Source organism: Fulmarus glacialis, unplaced genomic scaffold (assembly GCF_000690835.1).
Source record: "Fulmarus glacialis isolate BGI_N327 unplaced genomic scaffold, ASM69083v1 scaffold17715, whole genome shotgun sequence".
Taxonomy (NCBI): domain Eukaryota; kingdom Metazoa; phylum Chordata; class Aves; order Procellariiformes; family Procellariidae; genus Fulmarus; species Fulmarus glacialis.
In genome coordinates, this window is record NW_009211345.1 from 15,848 (window position 1) to 40,480 (window position 24,633).

General features: G+C 42.1%; 1 protein-coding gene across 1 annotated transcript; it reads left to right on the forward strand.

Annotated features, from left to right (window-relative positions):
- Nucleotides 1-212: 212 nt before the first annotated feature.
- FBXL20 (F-box and leucine-rich repeat protein 20) lies at nucleotides 213-24,304 on the forward strand. Its single transcript, XM_009577517.1, has 14 exons — nucleotides 213-274; nucleotides 7,578-7,632; nucleotides 10,047-10,121; nucleotides 12,552-12,646; nucleotides 12,737-12,805; nucleotides 12,993-13,088; nucleotides 14,409-14,535; nucleotides 16,537-16,611; nucleotides 18,335-18,465; nucleotides 19,911-19,971; nucleotides 20,511-20,555; nucleotides 21,975-22,031; nucleotides 23,085-23,297; nucleotides 24,197-24,304. Exons 1-14 carry the CDS (start codon nucleotides 213-215, stop codon nucleotides 24,302-24,304), a joined length of 1,269 nt encoding a protein of 422 aa, XP_009575812.1.
- Nucleotides 24,305-24,633: the final 329 nt, after the last annotated feature.

A 24,633-nucleotide genomic window follows, 5' to 3' on the forward strand; every position in this document is an offset into this window, starting at 1 on the left:
AAACTACATTGGATGTAATATTCTATCCAACTAGGGTCCAATCCAGGAGTTTGAAAGCTTGAGCACAAAGTTTATCTTTTGAGAATTTATTGGGCCAGATGTCTCTCTTGAAATGGCCTCATTAACCAGCAGCTTCTTCCCTAGAGTAAACTAGGTTTTGTTTCCTTAATGAAAATATATGGCTAAAATGTTTAAATTGTTTTTGTTTACAGATGTTCTCAAACAACGATGAAGCTGTGATCAACAAAAAACTTCCAAAAGAACTGCTGCTTCGGTAAGCTTTCTTTCAGTTTGTAAGCTTGGAGACTGTGTTGTGTATTGTTATTTGCAGCCAGTAGCTGATTTTGCTGGTGTGCTCATAAATCATGAGCTTGGATTGGGTCACTTATAAAACCATAGACAAACAGAAGCAGATCAAAGGTCTGCATCAGCAGCAGTTTATGCTAAATATTATTAGGTTTTGTTTTTTAAAATGTTAAATTAATTTGCTGGTTGCCTGTTTTGTAGATGGAAGAACTGTAGGACTAAAGTCCTTAATGAAAATAAGTGGTAAGTATAGGCTAATGTGTAGAATAGGATTCTGCCTCTCTCTAAAGCGCTCCATTTAAAAAAAAGTTAGTTCCTCTGCTCCAGTTATGCTCGAGCAGACTTTGCCCTGTTCCTTGTCAATAAGAGACAGATGTTCAGCACCTGGCGGGATGGTCCTGTTGGCAAAGATCAAACAGATCAGACTTTGTGGGTCTCAGTAGACAACTCTGCCCTCTCCCTGTGCTGCCCTTCCACATGCACATACACACAGGTACCTTTTTAAGTTTGCCTGCCCCAGTGCGATGATGTATGTGTGATTGTACCTCAGTCATCACACTTCAGTGTCTTGAAGTAAAGTCGTGTTCGTCAGTGTTTTAAGCTGAGATGCTAGACTGTAAATGGTGAAGGCAGTTGCAGGTGACAGCTTGAATTACTAACACGAACAAAATTCTTACACTGCAAGAAGCTGTGTAGTACATTTAATGGCAGTGAAAAGTCTGGGGAGAGGAGCTCTGACACAGGAAACTGCTTCTAGCTCGCTTGTGAAATAAAATTAATAGAAAAAAAGTCTGCCTCTTTTCTTTTGACTGCACTGCCTCCTCTGTGCTCTGTAATGGTATCTCCAATCTGAGCAGTTTCTTTTATTCCAGTATTATTAATCCGAAAGCAAGTTGTATGGCTTCTAAAGCCCTCCTTGCTAAAAATGTGGGTATTGGGTTTTAAGCCTGCTGTACAGGCAAATGATTGTCCATGCTATACAGAGATTGCTGTGTGAAAATTAGCAGCAGGTAGCTGGGAGAGACAAGCAACCTGTGGGAGGAGTGGGATGGAGTAACAAACGGTAGGATGCCCTAGCCCACATGGGTTTGCACAGTTTTTTGCAGGTGACAGCAGTTGTCTTCACCCAGCACTTGCCCTGAGCTATTGGTATGGATGTGTTGCAGCAAAAGGGGAATTTGAAAAGTGAGAAGAATGTCTCTCTGGATTTTCTGAGAGGTGGGAGCAAGTAGGTACTGGTATTGCACATGCAACAAAACCAGGATTTGCCCTTGTGATAAGGTGACAAGACACGGGTAGGCTGGGGACAGGTTGTGAAGAGCACTGATAGGAGGCAAGGAGTTCGTGTGGCATAGGGAAAGCAGGGAATCTGGTAGGGAGGAAAAGTTTGGGGGGTGGAATTTATTGAGATTTTGCATGGACTTCAGGGGAAGAGGTGTGTGGTCACTGGGTTCCCAAGGAGCAGGACCTTGGCTAGAGCATGGGTGAGCTTTCTGGTAGATTGGACAAAGTGGAATGATCCTGAGTTGGACCAATAAGCACATCTTGGGCAGTAGGTGGTGTTGAGGAACATTACTAGACAATTGGAGAAGGATTTGTGGTAAATAGGAGGGAAGGTCCTGCACCAAGCAGGGAATTTCATCAGTACAAGCCGCACTGTGGCTGAGTTCTCAGCGGTATGCATGCTTCTGCCCTGCGGAAATGTTTTTGTCTTTTATGTCTTGATATCACTAATCATCCTAACCTGCTGTAGAACAGAGCAAGTGTTCAGGATTGTGCGGAACCTAGGAGAAATCAGGAGATGAAGTTTGTAAATGTTAAAGTTCATAAGTAATGGTTTTGAGAGTTGGAATTCACTGTTAGCATACTGTGAAAATTAATTAGTGTGGATTGACAGTGCAGCCTTTGAAAGAGAAACTTGGATGCATTTATCTGCAGGAATCTCCTGTAAATGAGTGTCACTGTCTACAAGACAAAGACTTATGTGTTTAAGCAGTGCTACTGTGTGATGTCTTGTTCTCTGGTTTGTTCATTCTGCAGATGGCATTGATGTCTCATGTATGTGGTTGCAAAGTGGAAAGCTGTACTTGAGCAAAATAAAGAGTAGGAGGGTATAAAAGGGGTGAACAGCAGCCTTTGTCACACCCCAAGATACAGAAATGTGCAAATCCAGTAACACTTTTGTCTGGGAGGATGGGGTGGAGGTGTAAAGTGCTCTGGAGGGCTGTCCTCAGAAATCTCTCCTTTAAACGTGTCCGTGCTTCAGCTGTCATGTCATGTTCTGCCCTACCACGATGCTGGTAGCAGTGATGTTTGTCCTGCATTTCCCTGAGAGCAGAACTCTAAACTAAAGCTGTCCTGCAGCACGTGGGTAGAGAGATAGCCGATGGGTCACAAATCCTTGTCCTGATACTGCTGTACCTGCTTCAGCTTTGACTCCTGCCAGCTGAGTTTCTAGGAGCTTACACCTTTATACGTGAATATACCTTTACACAGTCAAAAATGAGCCAAACCAGCAAAAAGTGGAGTTCCGTTCACTGCCCTTGTTCCGTTGCTGCTCCCAGCTCCTCTTTGGGCAGCGTCTGGCTCGGTAACTCTGAACGGTGAATTCGTGGTCCACGTCGGCTCTGGCTGTGATCGTTTCCCCAGAACGGGCATCATGTCCCTGTTTCCCTGTGTGGCCATTAATGATGCCCTCTTGAAAAGGTGCATTCATTCTTTGAGGGCTGCCTGCCAGTCGCTTTTTGTCCGCAAGCCAAACCCCAACCACAAGCCTGGATTTTCTGTGGCAGTGGTGGTCTCTGCTGGTTTCCTGAAGAAGGTTTACTCTCAGCGTGATGTGGGGCTGCTAAACAGCTTACGCTTGGCAGGGTGAAGGGGACCAGGCTGCGGGAGTTCTTCTTTTCCTTATTGGTTCATGGGCAGGTCAAGCAGTTTTCAATTCTCTCCTGGCGTAAGCGGCTTTTACTTCATGCCACCTCCTGCTGATTGCTAGCCCATTTTCAGCACATCCAGTCACTGGCACTGGCTTTACCATCTGACCTTCAAGCCCTGTGTTGATTTATTCCTCGGGAGCTTAAGTTCTGCTTGGGACAAGGAAGCGACAGAGCATGTGGGATACTGGTGAGTTGGCAGCAAAGTTGTTTCTCTTCTCCTGGCCAGCCCATCGGCATAAAATGAGTATGGAGCAAAATTTAACTTGAATAATATGTCACTGACATAAATTGGTGTTGGTAATTTTAGAAGGCTAAAGGTCTAAGCTAGCTCACCTCAAAGCCTGCAGCATCCAGGGATTTCATTAGTCTTGACCCTAATCTAATTAGAGTGGCAGTGGGAAAGTGAGGAGTCCCAGAAAACCCTGAGTGGATTAAGAGGTTGAAACCTGAAAAATGCTCTAACTGCAGTGTGTTTTAGCTAAACTGTCTGGTGCTGGACTGTTCAGGCGAAGTCCTAAACATAGTGAGTTACTTTGCAGGGAAATAATTTAATCTGCTGCAATACCAGACTTGGTTTAATTCCTGTTTGGAATACTCAGTCTGCCTTCACCTGTGATCACTGTTTGATGATAGTTATTGGTGTGGATTATTTTCTTACTGTCAACTCTGAAGAGTAAAAAGACCAATGTAAGAGTACAGCAGTCAGCTGTGAGCAAAACAGAAATCCTGTGTGTTGGATGTAAAAATAAACATCCCAGCTATGTGCCTTTTGATCTCTTAAGGCAGAATCGGGAAAGCCATTATTCAAGTAGTACTGTTCAGCCTGCTGCTACTTACTCTTCTCTGCTTTCTTTCACCAGATAAACTGAATCTGACCAGAGCAGCAGATACTTGCTAAGGATTTGGTGCTTTAGAACAATTCCAGGAGGAATTGTCCCTCTATTACTGAGAGAGGGTCTGGAGCTTACTAGCTAAGTTGCATGCAAATTTCCTGTCAGCCCAGTATGTTTCCTTGTTGTCAAGTCCAGTTTCAATTGAGCCATAGGGTAATAGCAAGAATGCATATTATTTCAAGCTAACATATAGATTACCTTTGCTTTATTTTATACTGTGCAGATTGCTGAAAAGAGACTAAGCATTTATGACCCGTACTGTACTCCTGTTGGAAGATGACATCTGCTCAATCATTGCTTAGCCATGTGGGCAGCTTTTTTGTGGGTTTGGGGTTTTGCTTTTTTTTTTTTTTTTGAAATGTTCCGCAACAGTTCCTTGGAGAAGAAAAAGCTTGTCCTCAGGGCTGCATTGGAAAACTTAGCTTGGGTCATTGTGCCTGCAAGATTTTGACTGTGCTCCTGCTGTTCTCTCCAGTTCATGAGAAGGCTTGTAGTTGGAGCCAATTCTGAAATGACCAAAATGCACAACACAGTAGTGACTGCTGCTGAAAGAGTAATTTTTGCAGTCTGATTCTGCTGAGTCATTGGCTAACATTCTTGAACAAATGCAAGAGCAGTTCAGAAAACACTGGAAAATGCTCTTAAGCTTTTCAGGGCCTAAGTCCCTGAGTTAGACAAAAAGGGAACTCCTGCCAAAGCTCAGCAATGTTAACCTCGGAGGTGAGAGGGGCACGTGTTTTGCTGTGTCGACATCCCTTTTACTGTGTGGGTAGACTGGGAAGGGAGGAGCAGGAAGTAGAAAAGAATTTGGCCAAGACCTAATAGCCTTGATAGAGGGATGAGATGGTTATTAATAGCCTGGGATTTCCATGGAGAAAGCAATTTTAATGAAAATATAGAAAGCTTGCGTAGTTATTGACCTAGCCACTGTTCCCATGGAGTTTGATTTTTTTTTTTTTTTTTTTTTTTGCTCCTGTGATGGGAATCTAGGGTGAAAGTAAGAATTTTCCCTAGATTCTATCATTTCCCCAGGCTTTCCTTGTATTGTTGTACATTGACATTGTGCTAAATAAATCCTCAATGCTCACATACATGCATGAATAAATGACATTTAATTCAAGGGGAAGACTTATCTATAAGCAGTTGAAAGTGAGTATGGAACTGCTTCTGAAATCCAGAAGTGGGTTCCCAAAATGGCGTTACAGTAAAGTGCATATTAGCTCTTTTCCAGACCTCTTAACTGCGTATATCTCAGCATGTCACTGTAAATTTTGTCTCATGATGAGATGCATAAGGAACAGAGGAGAATTATCTTGAGCCAACTCCTTGAATACTCCTGTGAGTATCTTTGGGCAGTATAGAAACACAAGAGAGCATGTGGCTGTTTATTCTGCTATATCCTGACTTAGCTGAATGTTTGAATGTTAAGCTATGTGGTACCTGTAAGCATCTGTGTTTTGATAAATAATCTACATTCATCCTCTATCAGTAACATTCTTTTCTCTTCGTCCACCAACATTGATCGTTTCTAAAGTGCTTCTTATATACCTGCTAATGAAGAAAGCTTTGTCATGCAATGGTTGTATCATATCATCTCAGCCTTGCTTGTGTCCTCTCCTAAAATTTAAAAATCCAGGATTTGCTACTTGTACATAACAATATACAAATACATGGGTGTCTGTGAAGGTGTGCAGCACATGTTAACATGCACACAAACATTGGTGTCAGGAGCAAAAGCCTGGATAACCCCTCATTGTTTATCTCTAGGACAAAGTGCAGTTTATCCATGATGTACATGATGTTTGTTCATTGTTCTCAGCACCTCTTCCCCCAGCTTTATCAGTATCTGTGCTATTTATTCAAATGTATTCTTTGTACTTATCTGGGGAGATGCATACATCATACACCTTTCTTGTTTTTATATTAGAGTTTCAGTAACACGTTAGTACAGGGTGTTTGTTAAATTTGTAAGTCACACAAAAAGAACATGCTGCCAGCAACATCTTCTCATTTCTGAGTCTCTTCCAGCACAGGCAGGTCTGCTGAGAATGTAGGAAAGCTTACGTATGCCCCCCTTCAAGCCCACAGTTTTGTGGGAAGATGACTCAAGTGTTGCAGGTATCCAAACAATTGCTAATTTGGGCATACACTGTTCTCTTGAGAGAGTCTGGAGAGTTTTGGAGCAGTGGAATTTTGTTTGTTCTCAGAATTTCTTCTGGACAACCGTACTTTATCTGGCAAGAGTATTTTATAAAATAGTGCATAGCATCGGAACAAAATTGCTTGCCCCATACCTCTAACACTTGCATCTGATAACATTTGCCTTCTCTTTCTGGTGGTCTTCAAGTTTAAAATATTAAAGCATATGTGCAAGTGTTTTCTTGTAGTCAAACACTTGTATTATCTTTGCAAAAACATTTCATCCTATGGTTTTATAATTGCTATCAAAGAGAATGAGACCTTACTATCTTTCTGCTGTCCATTTGACCTCTGTTTTGTGGCATATGATTGTTTGAATAACTATAAGCCATAAAATAACCATATTGATAAATTGGTACAGATTTGGGAGCTTTAAATGGGCTTGGTACTTCCTGCGTTCACAGATGGAGGTGTATATGCCTGAGATAAAAGCATGGATGTCTTAGCCCAGTATAGCATTGCAAAGTATTACTGTCTAATTCCTTTATCCCAATAAATAGGACAGCAACACCAGGGTGTTGGCCTGAACACTTGGGTGTGCCCTGGCAGAGGAATGACATACCACAGAGGAGTGACCGCATCGGCTTAATCCTAAATGCGTCTCTCCTAGACGCTGTACTGACACAATCGAACAAATCATCTGGCTGTGCGAGTTGCTTTGCAGTGTTGCAGAGCAAAATACTCCTCCTGCCACTGTGTTAACAACACTTCATATTTAGCACAGCTGTGTGAAAAAGAAGAAATAATCCATGCACTGAAATCAGGCTGTCGTGTTGCTTTGATCTATTAACTGTTAATTATTACACTGCCCGCTTTTGGAGAGCTGTTGCTAAAGATGTTGGTTTTGTTGAACAGAGGTGCTGGGCACAGCGATGCTCCTGTGTTGAATAGGAGCCAAAAGAGCCCAACGTGACTGTTTGTTCTGCCATATCCTGACTTAACTGAATGTTTGGTTGTTAAGCTACACAATACCTGCAAGCGTCTGTTTTGATAAATAATCGTTCAGTCTGCTGTCAGGAAATACTACAAGGTGTGAGATTAATATTTCGCCGTGGCTCAGTATCTGTGTTTTGCTTTCATTTGTTAACTGCTAGGTTTGCGCTTCTTTTCACAGTTCAGCTTTCAACTGAATTACAAAGAAGTTTTGCTGTTTCCAGTCCTTTTTTTTTTTCTCCTTTGTTTTCCTTGTCCTCTTTGTTTTAAATGTAAATAACCAATAAAGTATCTTTTATTTCCGTTACAGAATTTTCTCTTTCCTGGATGTGGTCACTCTGTGTCGTTGTGCTCAAGTTTCCAGGGTAAGAACCTTCCTCCTTGATGGTGGATTTTAACAGTTGATTGGATTTGGGTGACAATGCTCTCACTCCAGCCTTCCCTAGCATGTCAAACCAGGAGGATTTGTACCAGGCGGCTTTGTGCAACTCAACTCGTTGTTTAGTGTCCCATATTAATGCTGCAATACCAGAAACTTCTGATGGCACCAGTGAAGGGGCACTCAAAGCTTGAATGCCGTTTTGCCGGTGTCCGAGGCCCTGAGCAGGTTACGAAGGGGAGGTGGCTGACTTTTTGCCCAAGAACTCCCCAGTCAGCCTGGGTTTGTTTGGGAGGGCTGTGCTGATGAAAATATCTAACTTGGATGAGTCTAAAATGGCATCTTGTGGTTTTTGGTGGGGATATAGAAATTTTGATTCACAAAGATGCTGCAGAGTCAGTGAAAGTTTATTTTCCTACTTGGATGTAGTTGAAGTAAGCATGGAGGAAAAAAATGAATATCTGTTTTGTTTAGGGATGTTTTTTTCCTTAAGTAGCTCATAGTTTTGTGGGCTTCTAATGAAACTAATGAAATCCAGCTTGGGTTATTCGCTTGGGAAAATTCTTCCAACTGCCGGTCCAGTTATCTAGAGCTAGCAGATATGTTCAGATACATTATCCTGCCAGTATCTGCTAAGACACACAGAGGAAGCATTACAACAGCAAGAGTGGGAAGTCCGTTACACAGGAAGGTGTTTGTAGTGGTGTGTTCTCTGTACTAGCAGAGCCGGTGCTGAGTGACACTTGTACAAAACTGATCAATCTTGGGTTCAGACTTGAACCATAACTTGTTTCATTATTCAGAGTACATAAGAATAAAAAAGACTATGCTTAAGCATTTTTAATTGCATTAAAAAATATCCTGCGTGATGTCTAGGCATTACGGTTGTCATCCCATGTTCTCTGAATAACATAGGCCTTCTAGTAAAAGATCTTCCAGCTGAAATTCACTGCTCCAGCAGAACAATGTTGATCAAAATGGGCCGTCAAAGATACTTGCCAATGTCAAGGTGTACTCCCGTTTTTGTCGCTTGCTCCTGTTTACACAGTCTACAGGGCATCAGAGAACATATTAGTCGTTATGTGACACAGCATGTATTGTAAAGGACTAAAGTATATGCACAGAGCTACAGAAAGGCTGTGTGTAATGTTGCCTACATTACACATTAAAATATGCTGTGTTATAACTTGCATCCACTGATGCATTTCTTTTCCACTGGAGCTACTACTTTTATCATGGCAATAACTAGACCTTAAAACAAATATCAGCAATGAGATTTAAAATGCAGAAAATCAGTTAATGCTTACAGTTCTGTCAGCTGTTCTAAGTCTATACGTGGCTTGCACAAGAACTAGTTTATTGTGATGGAGATGTAGCTTAGTGCATGTAATAGTATAAAAATACGCCTATATACGTGCACTCTTTCATAATGATGGACTCATGGTTATTATGAGATCTAGTTGTTTACTTTGATTATGTAATTAAAGCTTCAAGTATAGTACTGTGTTGACAACCTTTTTGATTCGTTAAGGGCAGAATTACCAACTTTCGGTTCCTGGTTCTCATTTGTAGCATGAACCACATGAGATTTTGTTTGTTTGTTTTAAAAAACAAACAAACAAAAAACCAAAAAAACCCGCTTAAGTCAGAGGTAGTAAACACTGTCACTCTGGCAGTGGTGCATAGTTCTCAGATAAGAGCTGGATGCTTTATCTGGACAGCTTACAAAGCTTTGAATTTCTCCATCTGTGGGACGCAGCACCCCGTGCGCCAGGCTGTGGGACTACCTTGAACACCTCTTTCTGCCGGAGGCAAGAGAGAAGGTGTGCAAGATGACAGCCTCACCCACCGCTTATGGGATCTCACCCCATAGTCCTCTGTCCCAGCGCCATCGAGTCCTCCGCACCCTCAGACTAGCTTCAGTTCTCTTGCCAGCGTAGATGCCTGGTGTAGGGTCTCCTCTGGGACTCACCCGCGTCCTGGTATCCTTCATCTTCGTGTTGGTCCTGCTAGCAGCCTTTAAAGGCGTTGATTTAGCTGGTGATGCTGCAGAGGGAGTTAGATTCCAGCCAGGACTGTGAAGATGCCCACGCTCCAGCACTGCCTCCTGTCCTGGGCTCAGCATCTACGCCTCCCCTGGGAGCAGAAGCGGCTGGGGCACCGCGGGCTTGCCTGTTTTGGGGACTGGCGAAGAGCGTGCCGCGTAGGTGAGGGGACTCTTGTCCGAGCAAGTGATTCTGGTAACTGCACGGTTTTCCTTGTTGGCTGTAATTACTTGTTGCTTTTACATCTGAGACAGAATGTTGTTTCTGAAAGGAACAAACTGTAACTAGGTCCCCACTGGCGGGTTGTTTTTTTTTTCATATTAACAACACATTTACATTTTTTCCCCCGATAAAGGCATGGAATGTTCTGGCCCTGGATGGCAGTAACTGGCAGCGAATTGACCTGTTTGATTTCCAGAGGGATATTGAGGTATAATTAAGTGACATACAAACCCATTTTTCTTGTTAAAATGTAATTACAGCCTAGAATGGATTAATATTCCCAGCGTAACCCTTTTTACCTTCCCTGGAGATAGAAATCATTAATTTCAGTTGTTCTTAGCTTCAGGGAGTCTTTAAAGTCTTGACAATCCATTCAGCTTTTGAAAATGGACAGAATTACATATCTGTATCAAGACTTAAAGGTAGTAATAGAAGGAAAGTATTTTTGTGTGTGTTCCGAAAACAAAAATAAGTAGAGTAGGTATGTTCTTGCAGAAAACTACTGCTTCTGTATAGCAGAATTCAGGCTACTTTTCCTTTCACTCAAAGAAATGTTAACATAGCGCTGACTTAGACCATTAAGACTGAATGTCTGGTGAAACATGGCCTGCAATATGCCTATCCTTTCCTGTCTATCTTTTAATATCAAAAATTGAAATGTAAGTAAAGGTGATTGAGGGGGACAAGGTCAAAATTGTTCCTAAAAGATGCAGCTTTGGAAATGCTTTATTGTAGCTGTTCTAAATCTGTTAGATGTTGACTGCTGGGCACTGATAGGAATGGATGCTGTTGTCGTGCTGTTCTTAAAATTAAAATTGCATTAATTGGGAAAAGGGACGAGGAAAAAAACATTCTGATAAGAAATTTAAGGTTATATCCTCTTTAAAACATGTTGGAGGAGGGAGATAGGGAGCGTATCATTTTAACTCGTTATAGACAGAGGCATAAACCAGATGATGACTGAAGATTCACACCTTGTGGGAACTGGTGGGAAATACACGCATCATTTGTGGAGGAAAGAGTTAAAATAATCTCTTTCTGCCAGCTGTGTATCTAAGCTGAGACGCAGGGATAAAGGAACAGGCCTGTGATACTGTGACTTCTGCGTGCTTGCAGGGGTCTGAGACTTCTTGAAGGAAGTAAATGGTGTGATTTTTGTTCTTGATAATAAATACTTTATCTCTTAATATGCCTTGAAAGTTCTGGACCCATATAATTATTTACTTTCATAGAGGTAGAGCAAAGTTATCAGTGGTGCCTGGTCTATGGAGGTAGCAGGAAACATGGACAGAGCTGCTCAGCCTTGCTGCTGTCGTTGGTCTGTGTAGGAGGGAGAGAGGCAGGAGTGCTGTGAATACAGACTAGGCTTTTCTCATTCTTGAGTGGTTTTTGCATGGTTTTAATGTCTCTCTGTTCTCTAACACCACTCTATACATCAAACACATGTTCTTGCATAAGCACTGACTTCCCCTTTTAAAACAAAATGCTTGAATATGTTGTACCTAACCTAAAAGTACCTGCTAGACTTTCTGATGTCCTAAATGTTGTTTGCTTTAAAGGAATGTAAATCCATCAGTTGATGTAAATTCTGTATATAACCATGTTTGAATCCTCTAATTCAAGCATATGAATTCTTAGGCTTGCTAGAGGAATTGCAAAAACACACGGACTGTTTCAGATTTTCCAGCCCTTCTACACGGATGTGCAGGTCGAGCTTCAGTCCTCTGTCAGCCTTCAGCCAGGGCAGCACTTCAGCGGTACACGGCAGCTGTAGAGCTGCTCCCGTAGCCCGGGAAAGCAAGTGGCCAGATGTCACCAGGAGCTCGTGCAGAGATCTAGTTAAGCTTTTTTCATTGTGGTATTATGTTGTATCGAGCCTGATGCTTGATATTTTTTTGGACTGGAAAAGATTATAGAAGAATATCTTCATCGTTGTAGAGGTCTTAAATGCCAACTAGTACTTTAAGAATTGAGCAATGTTCCTGTTCTGTAATGAACAACCATGTAGACTAAAGTAGAGGGGAAGGCTTTTGAATTTCTGGACACTGATACAAATATTCTCGCAATGGTTTTTGTACTTCATTCACAGTGAGAAATAGCTGGGTAAATGCTAGCTTGTAGTGGGGTCTTTGGAGGCTTCTGTTGATTACAAATTTGAAATTAAAAAAGCATTTTTCTAGATCTCTTGAACACAAATGTTTGAATCCCTTTTTCTGTGAGAATAAAACTCGTGGGCTGGTTCTGCCTCATCTCTATTTTGAATAGAAATTTAAGTATATCCATTTATAGTACATTGACTGTACTTATTTGTAAATCTTACAATGGCAATACAAAAGCAATGGCATTGCTTCTTTCATCTTTCTTGGGTAGTCTGTATCGATGTCCGGAAGCTCTGAACTGGAGGAAATTCCTCAGTCGTTAGCCTGAGCGGCTTTAGGTAATTGTTCCTTGTCTCTCCATCTTCAGAAGCTGAATAATTTTCCCTCTCCCTGCCTTAGATTATTATCATGGCGGTTTTGTTTTCTTAGCACTGTTTTACCTAGAATAAACTGCTGTTAATCTGCAAAATTTTGAATTCAACTTTTTGAACGATCAGGTGACTTTTGGATTTTAATGTAATTCTTTCTGTCTCCGACAGGGCCGAGTAGTTGAGAATATTTCTAAAAGATGTGGGGGTTTCCTGCGGAAGCTAAGCCTGCGTGGCTGTCTAGGAGTGGGAGACAATGCATTAAGGTGAATCTGATGTGTTATGGTTAAAACAAATGCTGTAAAACATCTGGAAATCTATTGCCTGAAAAATGTTTTCCCTTTCCTTTAATAAAGGACATTTGCACAGAACTGCAGAAATATTGAAGTATTGAACCTAAATGGCTGTACTAAGATCACAGATGCGTGAGTAACATTCTCATCTCTGCGCTGTCATCCCCTTTTCTGCGTGTACCATGTCATATTCTCCATTTCCTTTTTAAGGGAAGGCCAGGCTTGTGTGTGCAGTAGATAATATAATGCATGTCATATGAAACATACGTGACTTAGAATAAATCTATTGCATGAGTGTGTCTTGTGTGCTCTCTTTCAGTACCTGTACCAGCCTCAGTAAGTTCTGCTCTAAACTCAGGCACCTTGATTTGGCTTCCTGCACTTCCATAACCAACCTGTCTCTGAAAGCACTGAGGTAGGAGTCGACAACATTGACTTTTGCCGGTTGATTCCAGATAGTGTGACCCACCGTTGCCCCGTGTGTCTCGTGTGCCTTGGAGGAGACTGACATAGGCTGAGGTGTGACTGTGATTAGAATTCAGGCATTCCTCAGCAGAGCTCAACATTCACACATTGTGCCTCCTGGTTTGCCGAGACAGAGGAGGAAGACTCAGTAAAAGCTGCCCTTGACCTTGTTTGTATCCGTCCTGATGGTTATTAGCAGTAGAAGATGAATTATATTCTATTAAAGTCTTGGAGGAGGGATTTTGGGGGAGACAAAAGTCTTAGTCTGCCTTTTTAAAATGCTTCTTTACTAACAGTCAACTTCTTCATTGTAAGTGTACCATTGCGTACTTAGCAATTGTTTACATAGCTAGAAGGTGAACACCAGCATGTGACTATTTGTCTTTTTAAACTGCTTAGGAGACATATAACTGCTTAAATCTGCTAAATGGAATTGCCAAGTAATCTAGAAAAGGAAGGGACAGACAGACATTGGTGGGAAGATATTGGGACAGAGAAAAGGAGGAAAAAAAAACACTAAAGGTAACAATAGAGGCCAAGCTATCAAAAAAAAAAAAATTAAATTCAAGTGGTATACCAGTGGAATAAAAGAAAATACAGGAAAGCTGTATCATGGGAAAAAAATACTGGAGGGTGAATCTAGACAGCAGAAGAAAACACAGATTTGAAAGAACAAATGAATGATTAAATTATTTTTGTAGCTACATTAAAATACTTGGAGCCTGGTTTTTCATTCCCTTGAAGGTCTTCATCCTTGTCTCTAATTTCACATGGTCAAATTTGTGCTGCAGCTATCTTAAATACATGATAGCCTGTATATCTCTTCCTAATTACAAATTACACTTGAGTGTTACTCCTACTGGCAGCTATTTGCAAATACAAAGTTACACCTGGAAAGTTAGAAGCAGCATGGCATAAATCGACCCTATTTTTGGTTTTTGTTGAGGGTGGTTTAGTTGTATTCAGATCTAGAAAGCCCATAGTGTCTGTCCTTGTATGGAAGCTGGGAGGTGTCCAAAATAGGATAAATCGGTGGTCTTCTGCCCTACTGATATCCTGCTTTAGAGCTCCTGATACTGCCTCTGGAGAGCTCTTCACATCTGGAGATGATGTTTGACAAAAGTGTTCCCCGTGGGTGTGTGGGGTGCGGGTGTACATCTGTGCTCATGTGGGTTCCAGAAGTGGGGAATTTCCTAGGTTCTGGCTTGAAGCAGGATTTCTTCCCAAAACAAAACCAAGTTTCCACACGCTTTTCCTTTCACCTCCAAAGTGAGGGATGCCCACTGCTGGAACAGCTGAATATCTCCTGGTGCGACCAAGTGACTAAGGATGGCATCCAGGCTCTGGTGAGAGGCTGTGGTGGACTCAAAGCCCTGTTTCTGAAAGGCTGCACGCAGGTACGGCTCTATGGAGAGCGCTCAAATTGAATAGCATCTGGCTTATTTCTGCTGTAACTGAAAGTATGGGGATGAAGTATTGTGGATTTTTCTATTTCCAGAAATGTTACGTTACTGAAATTACTTACAATCTGTCTGTTGGAGATTAACTGCTTTTATTGAAATTCTTTAATAGCTTTGAGCTGAGCATGAATAGTGGGACAGTGAACAAATTGCCTATCTAGCTGTAGAATCATTCTTCTTTTTTCCCCATCGGGAACGCATTGAGCAAACTTTTTTAAAGAGGAGATAACTTTGTTATTCATGGCTAGACCCATCCGTTTCTGAAGCCTCAGAAAATTTTAGAAAGCGTGACAGTACTTTCATTTGCGCTGGTGATAGAATTTCCTCTACGTGTCATTTGGGTCTTCTAGTTAGTCAAAGAGAATCGCCACGTGCATGACTCCTTGACATCTCTGCAGCCACTCAGGAGCATAGTACTATTCCCTCAAGTATATTGTATAGCTCTTGAGCTATGACAGTATATTTTGAAGAGGCTGCAGAGGCTGTGATGCTTGTACTTTGGAATATATAAATGGTGCACTAACTCTTACAGCTGAAAGGGGGGGTTTTTTTGCCCCCTTGTTAGACTTTTTGTTATTTAGATGTAACTTCCTTTAATGTTTCTTCACTGTCTTACCTGGTGAATCATTGAAAAGTTTAATATGTTAAATACTTCCCTTTATTACAACTTTACTAAGGAGTTATATCAATTATGAACTGGGACATGGGGAACATCAACCTTGAGCATTACTCTTTTAATGAGTAAGAGCTCCTTGCAAAGCTATTTCACAAAGAATGTGGGGACTAATTCTTTTTTTTTTTTTTCCACTTAAGTGGGCAGGGGTCTTTTTAATGCAGACAGATAGGCTAGAAAGGAGCAAACATGTATCTCAGAATCTTGTCCTTGAAAAAGGAGAGTAAAACTGACCCATCAGGAGTTGAAACCTGTGACCCAGAGACTCCCGAGAGTTTTAAGAGCCTCAAGGTAGACCTGGAAAATGATCTCTGATCTGTTAGGTCCTTGTACCCGAACATTACAGTGCTCATTTGTTTTGGATTTGGTTTTTTTCTTGGGGGTAGAGATTCCTGAAGTATGAGTCAATACGTGCCATTTTTGTCTGCTGTGTATAGATAAACAGCTATATGTGTTTATTTTGCAAAAAGCATATTTCTCCTGTGCATGGACACAGAAAGTCCTGAAAGCTTATTATGATAAGCAAAGCAATAATACACTGGTTACGTGCACAAAGCAGTAATACCCTTGTGTGCACAAGAAAGCCCAGCTGTAAGGGCTGTAGTCAGTAGTTTTTCTAAATTTATACTACTGTTGGATTTTTAATACGTGAGATGGATATACATGGCTGTAAAAATGACTTGATTAAAGATAGAACAATCTCAGCCTATTTTGAGAATTCAGGTCATAGAAACAGCTTGAGTTTCTAGTAATTTATGGAGTCGCGAGTAATATTGATGGCAATACATCCTTGTTATCAATTACTTGCCATCTGTTCTTACAGATTTAAGAATAGCAGGGGTTTTTATCATCAGAAAGCAACCTGGATATGTTTGCGTTCCTCACATTGAAATAAGACTTTTTTTTGAGTTCCAATATTGCCATATAAAAATAGTGTTACTTACAGGCCCTCACTAGTGGAGCATTTCCTTAATTCCTGTAAATAGTTTCTGATTTCACTACTTGCTTTGTTAATTATGCATGTTTGATCAGATCAGCTTTTCTTTAAATCAGTAACTTACTGTTGTGGGTCTTTGAACTCTGTTCCTGAGATGGCAAAAAAAAAAAGGCATGCAGTTATTGCCGTGTATTTTGAGACTGCAGTGCATTGCCCTCCTCCCCCATAGGTATCCAAACCACAGATGCTTTATTGTTCTCAAAGCTTTATTTTGAAGATTGCTTCAAGTATTAGCAGGTTGCTTCAGTCTCTAAATTTTTCTTTCCAGCTTGAGGATGAAGCTCTGAAATACATTGGTGCACATTGTCCCGAACTGGTGACTTTAAACCTTCAAACATGCTTAGTAAGTAAAGCTTCCTATGATTTCCCAACTCAGCCATCATTGTGCATTTAGAGGCCATCTCTAAGCAGAACCATGCAGAACGTACTCCATCCCAGAAACATCATCATCTGTTCAGACAGGGCAATTGTGAATTTACGAGACTTTTAAAAATAGTTGATGAAAAACAGCTTTTTGGTAGCATTCAGTAATGTTGAATAAGCCCCCAAAACAGTGTCATAGCATTCACTTTGTCAGAATTGTTTGTCTCTTTGCCCTGCCCATGGGGCTTCTAAACTTATTTGCAGGACTAGCTGGAAAAATTTTTTCCATCAGGCTGGAGTGTTTGTGTAGCGATCTAGCCAGGCGGTTCCTCCGGTCTCTTTATAAAATTGAACCAAGAAGTGCAGTTTCTCTGCACAGAAGGGCTCTAAACCAGTTATTCTGCAGTGCCAAAAATGTATATTTATGCCAAAAAAGAAATTGGAATAGGCTCTTTGTACATATCATCATGCAGTTAGTCTGATGCAGCGAGTAACTGGATAGTCTCTTCCTTTTCCACGGAAGTGGGCAAGGCCTCTGGGGGCTGCAGGGCTGTCCTCTCCCAGTCCTGTTTAAGGAGTAGCTTTACCAGTTACTAGACTGGCTAGAGACTGGTGCCCATCCATCTGAGACTGGATGCTTGCAAAGGAGGAAGCTGGTCTGTTAGCGAGTTCCAGACCTGCGTCTGGCGTCTAAGGGAGAGGCAGGAAGGAGAGAGGCAAACAGGCGGAAAAGAGAAGACAACTAATAAGGTTTTTGATCACCTTAACTGAAAATACCAAGTTCTTTGCAGTTTCTATTTCATCTCACTTCAGTACTTGGGCTTACCAGCCCACAGACTTGCTGTTTGCTATATTAAAAGAAGCAGTGCCAGTGCCTAGGTTGGTGCTTTTTTGTGGGAATTGAGTCTGGTTGCCTCTGAAAATCCAGAACCTAAGAACGGAGTGAGGTTTAACCTGGTCCTCCAGCATGCACAGCCTCTGCCACCTATTGTCCCTTTTTCCCTCATCCCACTGCGTGCGTCGCTCTTGATCCCGTGCGGCTCCTTGGCACAGCCACGCGGAGTCCCAGCCCCTTGCGCTCATGCGGGGAAACATCTGGAGCAGATCTGTGCACCGTTGCCATCCCAGACTTGTGAGCAGAGCACGTGGGGCCGGACGGACCCTGTGTGTCAGGGGACGCGGCGGGTCGATGGAGCTGCTGTGCCATGGGGTGAATTTAACGTGATTTGGGCTGTAAGCCTGTCGTTCACGGTTAGGTTTTGGTCCCAAACCACTGAAGTGTATTTTTAAAAGGCTGTGAAAACAACCTGCGGCTTATTTTGTGGGTAACTCTGACTTTTAGGTGCTTTTTCGTCTTGAGTTTTAGCCAAGAAGGTCTTTACAAGCAAGGGTTGCAAAGGAAGGCAGGAGACCGAGTCTAGGCCTGCTGCTACCATGCCTTCCCCGATCGCTCACGTGGCCCAAGCTCAGAAACATTTCCCTGCATGTGGAATCACTTTCTGAATGTTTACAAGTCACTTGAATGTGGCTTATCCTGTTTCAGCTGCTCCAGTGAAATATTTGAATGCATTTTTGGGTCGAAAGAAGCATAACTTGGCCTCAGTTACATGGCTGGTTGGAAGTCTGAGAAGGAAAATATGCAGTGCCTTGCACCTCCACCTACGTTGTTATGGCTTGTGATGTTGTTATTGTTTTTCTCGTAGCAAATAACAGATGAGGGTCTCATTACAATATGCAGAGGATGTCACAAGTTACAATCCTTGTGTGCTTCAGGCTGCTCTAACATTACAGATGCCATCTTGAATGCCCTGGGACAGAACTGCCCAAGGCTTAGGTAAGTTTTCACTGCAGAGTTACCGAGCGCCAGTGACCCGTTGCATGTTGAGCAAAGGATCTTGGTGACATGGTCATGTAATATTTGAGCCGCTTTAGACTCTGAAGGTCTTTCTGAAGGTCTTTCTGAAAGTGCACTCTTTATCACTGAGTTTTTTCCAGGCATTTGCTGTGGGATGATTGTAGTTTTACCCAAACTTCTGGTTTTAAACTTGTGCAAGTAAAACAGTGGTAAAAGAGCTCCATGCCGTGGTGGTATGCACTGCCAATAGACTCGCTCAGTAGCAGTCTCCTTTTACACCATTATGTATCTACTTTTGTTCTCTTATGAAAAACAGTTGAGGTTAGGTTACTTTTGTATTGAGAACTGAAAACACATTTAAACAACATTGTTTCCTCTTGACACATGACATTAACAGGGTTGATTTTGTAGCAGATGGAATTTGTGCTAACTTTCACTCTGCTTGACAGAGTGGGCTTCCAGTGACATCTCTGCAGGTGCTTGCTGCCTTTTTTTTTTTAAGACTTTTTTTTTTAATTAGGACAAGTTTCTTCAGGAAGACTTTGCTATAATTAAGAAAATGGCCAGGTGCAGAAAGAAGAGACAATTTTATTACCTAACATCTGTAACAGCTGAGTGCCCTTTTTTAAATGGCATAAAATACATGTCTTCCTGGGGAAAAAACACAACTGTTTTCTGTGATAAGCTCATTTAAAGAATTATGGGTACAAAGTGCAGCATACAAGTGTATGGAAACCGGTTTTGAAAGAGGAAGGTAAAACATGATTTTGGTTTCAAATGGTTTCTGCGTTTACATTTGGCTTCAGCTTTACAGGATTAAGTTCCATACGGTAAAATGCATCATGCACTTTAGGCAAGTTGGCTTTCTTTTCTATAAAGGTAGATAAATGTGTTAACATTGTGAAGCAAACCTCTGTAGAGCTGCAGTAACTGTCTGCCAGAAAGTTTATCTGTTGTCACAGAAGCAAGCAGTTCGCCTCTTAAAAGACTTCAGACTTCTATCATGGCATTAAATATTTATTCTTTCATGCCCATCTGCCAGGTTGTCGGGTGTTACACCCCTTTTCACGATGAGATCTGTATTTTGGTGGAAACCAGAGGAGATCACTTGGGGAGGTTGTGGAGTGTCCAGCAATGAAGGTTTTTAAGAGCACCTTAGTCCAACATTTGTCGGATAGACGTCCCCGCCTTGTAGTGGGGTGCGGACTAGATGACCCTTGGAGTTCCCTTTTAGCCTGACTTCTTTTTTTCTTTCCCTGTGACCTACACTCAGGTATAGAGGGTGGATGCTCTGTGCAAATTATCCTCTCAGAGAGCACAGCCTAAACCGGGTCAAACTTTTCTGGGTTGCTGGAAGCTTTTAATGAAACACTCTGAAAAGCAAAATGACTCCACCATGGTTATTATAAATTCTTTCTGTGCAGAATATTAGAAGTTGCAAGGTGTTCTCAACTAACAGATGTGGGCTTTACCACTCTAGCTAGGGTAAGTGCTCATTTCCACTTTTTCATCAAGTATCTTGGCTTTCTTTTTGTGATAGATAAGAACAAACAGTAGCTTTCTTTTGAATATAGATTTTTGTAATGCTTTTGATCTCGACGTTTAAGTGGAAGCTAAGTTAGAAAAATTAGGTTGTATGTAATCTTTGGCATTGTCCTGACCCACACATCTAAGAGGATGTGCATCCAAACTACATGAAATGTTAAATACTTGAGAGTTACAAACTTTACTGTTTGTTTTTTCTAGATTAATCTGCGTTCTATTCAACTGGCCCTAAATTTAACCTCCTTTACTTTCTATGAATAAAAAAACCTCGGTGCCTTTAGATGAATGAAATTGCTAGATTTCCTTTACTATATTTGGTGGTGTTCGTCAAGAAGCAGCAAGCTTTCCTCTCAGTCACAATGCTTCATGGAGGAAAAACCTTCACTTTTCAGAAAGGACTGTTTTATTGTGGTTGTGTTTATATTTGCTGTCTGAACTTTGCACTTAGTTTGTGTGTTCAATCTTTCGTTTGTTCCTAGAACTGCCATGAGCTTGAAAAAATGGACCTGGAAGAGTGTGTCCAGGTAGGAGGTGCCACCTCTGGCTGGTTTTTTTGTTTGGTTTTTTTTTTTTAGCACAAGCACAGCAGTGTGGAAAGATGGTGAAAAAGTAGATTGTCTCAATATCAGAATTTGATGTAGAATCCTGAGCAAGAAGATCAGATATATTTGGATAAGAAAATATTGCTTTTGTAGTTTGATCCTTTGTTTCATTTCACAGTAATGAATGCTACTGTAAGTAATAAAAGAAGTCTTTAATAGTAATAGATGTGTCCTGAAGGTCATGTAATAGATGTGCGAATTGTGACCTTTGACACAAGATAAAGTCCCAGAGTAAGATCTCTGCATAAGGCAAGGGGAGGTTTGTGCTACATATATTGCTAGAAATACTGAAAGTTACCTCTGTTTTGAAAAAACGTGGCCAGATTGTTTGAACACCAATGATTTTATAGAGGACATGGCCACAACTTGAAATAAAACTGAGGTGCCCATGCTACCATTAGCCTTCCTCAAAGGCAGTGGGATGTAATGTAATGAGTCTGTTAATGTTGAATCTGTTACAACCCTGTGCTGCAGCTGTCTTCGTTAGTTTTAGAAGATCTCTCACATATATACACTGTTCTGTAGGGTATGTGCTATAAGCTGATAACCATTTCAAGGTAGCATTTACAGGGGAAAATAGTTGAATTTACTCAAGATGCTGTGAAAATCTCTAACCCTAAGGATAGATTTGAAATCGTTTCACATAAAGACAGTGGAGATAATAGGATTTTGCTTCCTGCCATGAGAACAGCATGACCCCAGTATTCTCTACTTCCTGATGTTTACAGGGCAGAAATTCAGGAGATCTCAAGAGGAAATTACAGTAGTCCAGACAGGAAGTGATTTAAAGTTAACCCAAAAAAGGAAGAAGAAAAATTGGGCTGTGTCCTTGGACTGACTGCATTGAACAAAGACAGCCCAGCAAGTTCCCTTCTGAATGCTTTTAGATTAGAAAGCCCATTGTGTTGAGTCTCTTTCTTCCTGAAGAATAAAGAGGAACAATTCGGCAATCCACCAAGCTCTTAGAAGGGGATTTGAACACCTCTTGTACTTTCAGAGACAAACATTTAGGAGTCATTGGGGTGTTGAAGAGGTCTGCTCACTTGCTTCCCTTAATTGTGAGCTTATTTCATGAGAGCTACTTAAGGAAGTTCAAAAAAACAACAATACCTAGGTCTTAACAGTCCTTTAAGGACATGAGTTGATTTCTATAAGGGAGTGGAAGAATCTGTACATCTGAAATTTGGGCACGCAGGAGATGAGTTCCTGAGGGGCTCAGGAGAGTGACTGTGGGGAACGCTGTTATGGATTAGGCAGAAGTTTGCAGTTTTTCTTTTGTAGGGAGGAAAAAAGTCCTTGTGCAAACCACCCAGCATGAAAGGGTTTTTTCTTTTTTTCCAGATAACAGACAGTACGCTAATCCAGCTTTCCATACACTGTCCACGGCTTCAGGTTCTGGTGAGTATTAAAAGTGAGACTTCAGCATTTTCTTTCTATAAACAAAGGGATTTTAAGCACTACCCGTGGGGATTTGTCTCTTTGACTTCATAGACATGTTGCGAAGGCTTGGAAGAATTCAGCTAGAAACTTGACCCCGAAGAACCTATTGTCCCTCCCCTGCTGCTAGCATTAATCATACGCCAAGCACCCACAGCTGATAGGACACTGGATTCTCCTGGTACCAGCCTCTGGCTGTCCTCAGCAAGCCTAGCAGAATCTGTCGACAAACCCGGCTGTCAGTCCATCTGTAGGAAAGGAGACTGCAGCCCCTCTCACCTCTAGTATGGAGCTGGAAAGCTTGCTGGCTTTGGAAAGCAACATTCCTCGTGGTCTAAATTTCTGGGAATTTAGTCTGTCTCCTCTGCGTCCCTCTGTGTACTGCTCCGTTGTCATCATGAGAAAACCTGTCCTGGGAGGTGGGGGGATGCAGTCAGTGGGTTCTCCTGTGCAGCCATTCCTTCTGCACTCTGTGCCCCTCAACAAAGCAACAGGCTGATGCTATGTCCTAGCTCAAGCCCTGTTTCCTCCTCAAGAACTTTTAAGATGCAACCCCCCCAAAAAAATGCACCAAGTAGATAACATTGTATTTCTGCTGGTTCCTGGACCCAGTGACAGGGTCCTTTCCATGATGTGTAAGGCCACAGATTTTACAAAGGTGGTTTCTTCGATAGCAGAGGCATTTACTCTGTTTCTGTGCTGTCTTGTCTCCTGGCCCTGTGGATCTCATCCTTCAGCAGCTGCCTTTCCCATTGCGCTTCAGCTATGAGTTTTGCCTTTGCAGGCACATTAGTCATTGGAGGCCCGTGGAGCCCGGTGCCTGGAGACTGAAACTCAGCAGTGGCTCCAGCGCAAGGAGAGACCATAGACCCGTCCAAAACACCAGTGTGGCAAACCAGTCCAAACTTAGGAAATATGGGCCATCTTCTCCCTTGTCCCACAGTGCTCCCCGGCAGGGTGTTGGCTTCTGCTTGCCAATGGCAGAGGCTGCTAACTTGCTCTGTTTGGATGCAGAGTTTGTCCCACTGTGAGCTGATCACGGACGACGGGATTCGTCACTTGGGAAACGGCGCCTGCGCACACGACCGCTTGGAGGTGATCGAGCTGGACAACTGCCCTTTGATCACGGACGCCTCCCTGGAGCACCTGAAAAGCTGCCACAGCTTGGAGAGGATAGAACTGTACGACTGTCAGCAAATCACGCGGGCAGGGATCAAGAGACTCAGGGTAAAAGAAAAAAATTAAAACACTGCTAAGGCTGTGACTTTAACACTTTATCCCGTGGGAAGAGGGAGGGCTGAGGTTTCAGATTCCTCATGATCTGGTGCTTATTCTTAAAAGTATTGTGAGAACCATAAGCTATGAAATTAATAGCTGTCCTGTACTCAGAAGATTGAACGCTAGCTGGTAGGGAAGAGATATAATTGCTGTGTCCGCTGAGTAGTAGCAGAAAGGAACAGAGGAGACCCAGCGTGCAAGTGCTCATTTTACAGGCATTTGTACATGACAGTGCTCTTCTAAACAGGGGACCAAGAGTTGGTGCCACAGCAAATGTGTAGCATGGCACCTCCTCTTGACTACTTTATACGCTCAGTGTAGATTGTAGTGCACTTTATACTGACACTTCCCATATAAATAACTCAAGCTAATCCTGTAATAGAGTCAGTCTGCTGTAGGGGATGTTACGTGTCCTTACGAGTGGGATGGAGCCAGGGCTGCTCTGTCACCCGCTGCCGGTCATCTAAGGCACTTTGTTTCCCAGTGATTCCCTCCTGAGTCTCTTTCTCCATCTGTAAAAAAGGAGTAATGATAACATTTTATTTGCAAAGAGAACACAGATCCATACAGTTAGATGTTGTTCTGTTCCCCGTGGCTACCACAGGATTAATGGGGGAAAGCGCGTAATTTTTTCTTATTCCCCCTAACTCTGTTTTCTGGTAACAGAAAGAACTTACTAATCCACAGTCTGTGGGGAAATCACGCTGGTGAACTGAAAGAGTTCGACTCTTTCTTTTTATGTGTGTGTTAGTTTGTAGTCTGAAGACAAGTAAGCCAGGCCTATTTCAACTTTGACTCTTGCGCTGCCGCTACCCTTGTCACTTCACACGTTGTGTTTGTCTTTTCAGACCCATTTACCCAATATTAAAGTCCATGCCTACTTCGCACCTGTGACTCCACCTCCTTCGGTTGGGGGCAGCAGACAACGCTTCTGCAGATGTTGCATCATCCTATGACACTGGAAGTGGTCATCCTTGCAAACTGAGTATTTAATTACACTTGTAGAATTACGGCGGACACCAGTATCTTCAAGGAAAGCGATACCAGTGTCATTTGCAAGGGCCAGTGAGCAGGGCTGTGGTGCCAGGCCCCTGTAGCCACCCATACACATACGTATACACACCCCACCTGTTCCAGCAAACTGATGAACTCTGCAGTATGGGAGCTGGAGCGGTGTTGGCATTTTCTGTAGGTGGATTGGTATAATTCTGAACCATTCCTACTGGGCATGCTCAGATGAAATCATTGCGGTAAGGAGGGGAGGTTTTTGTGAACCCAGAAAGAC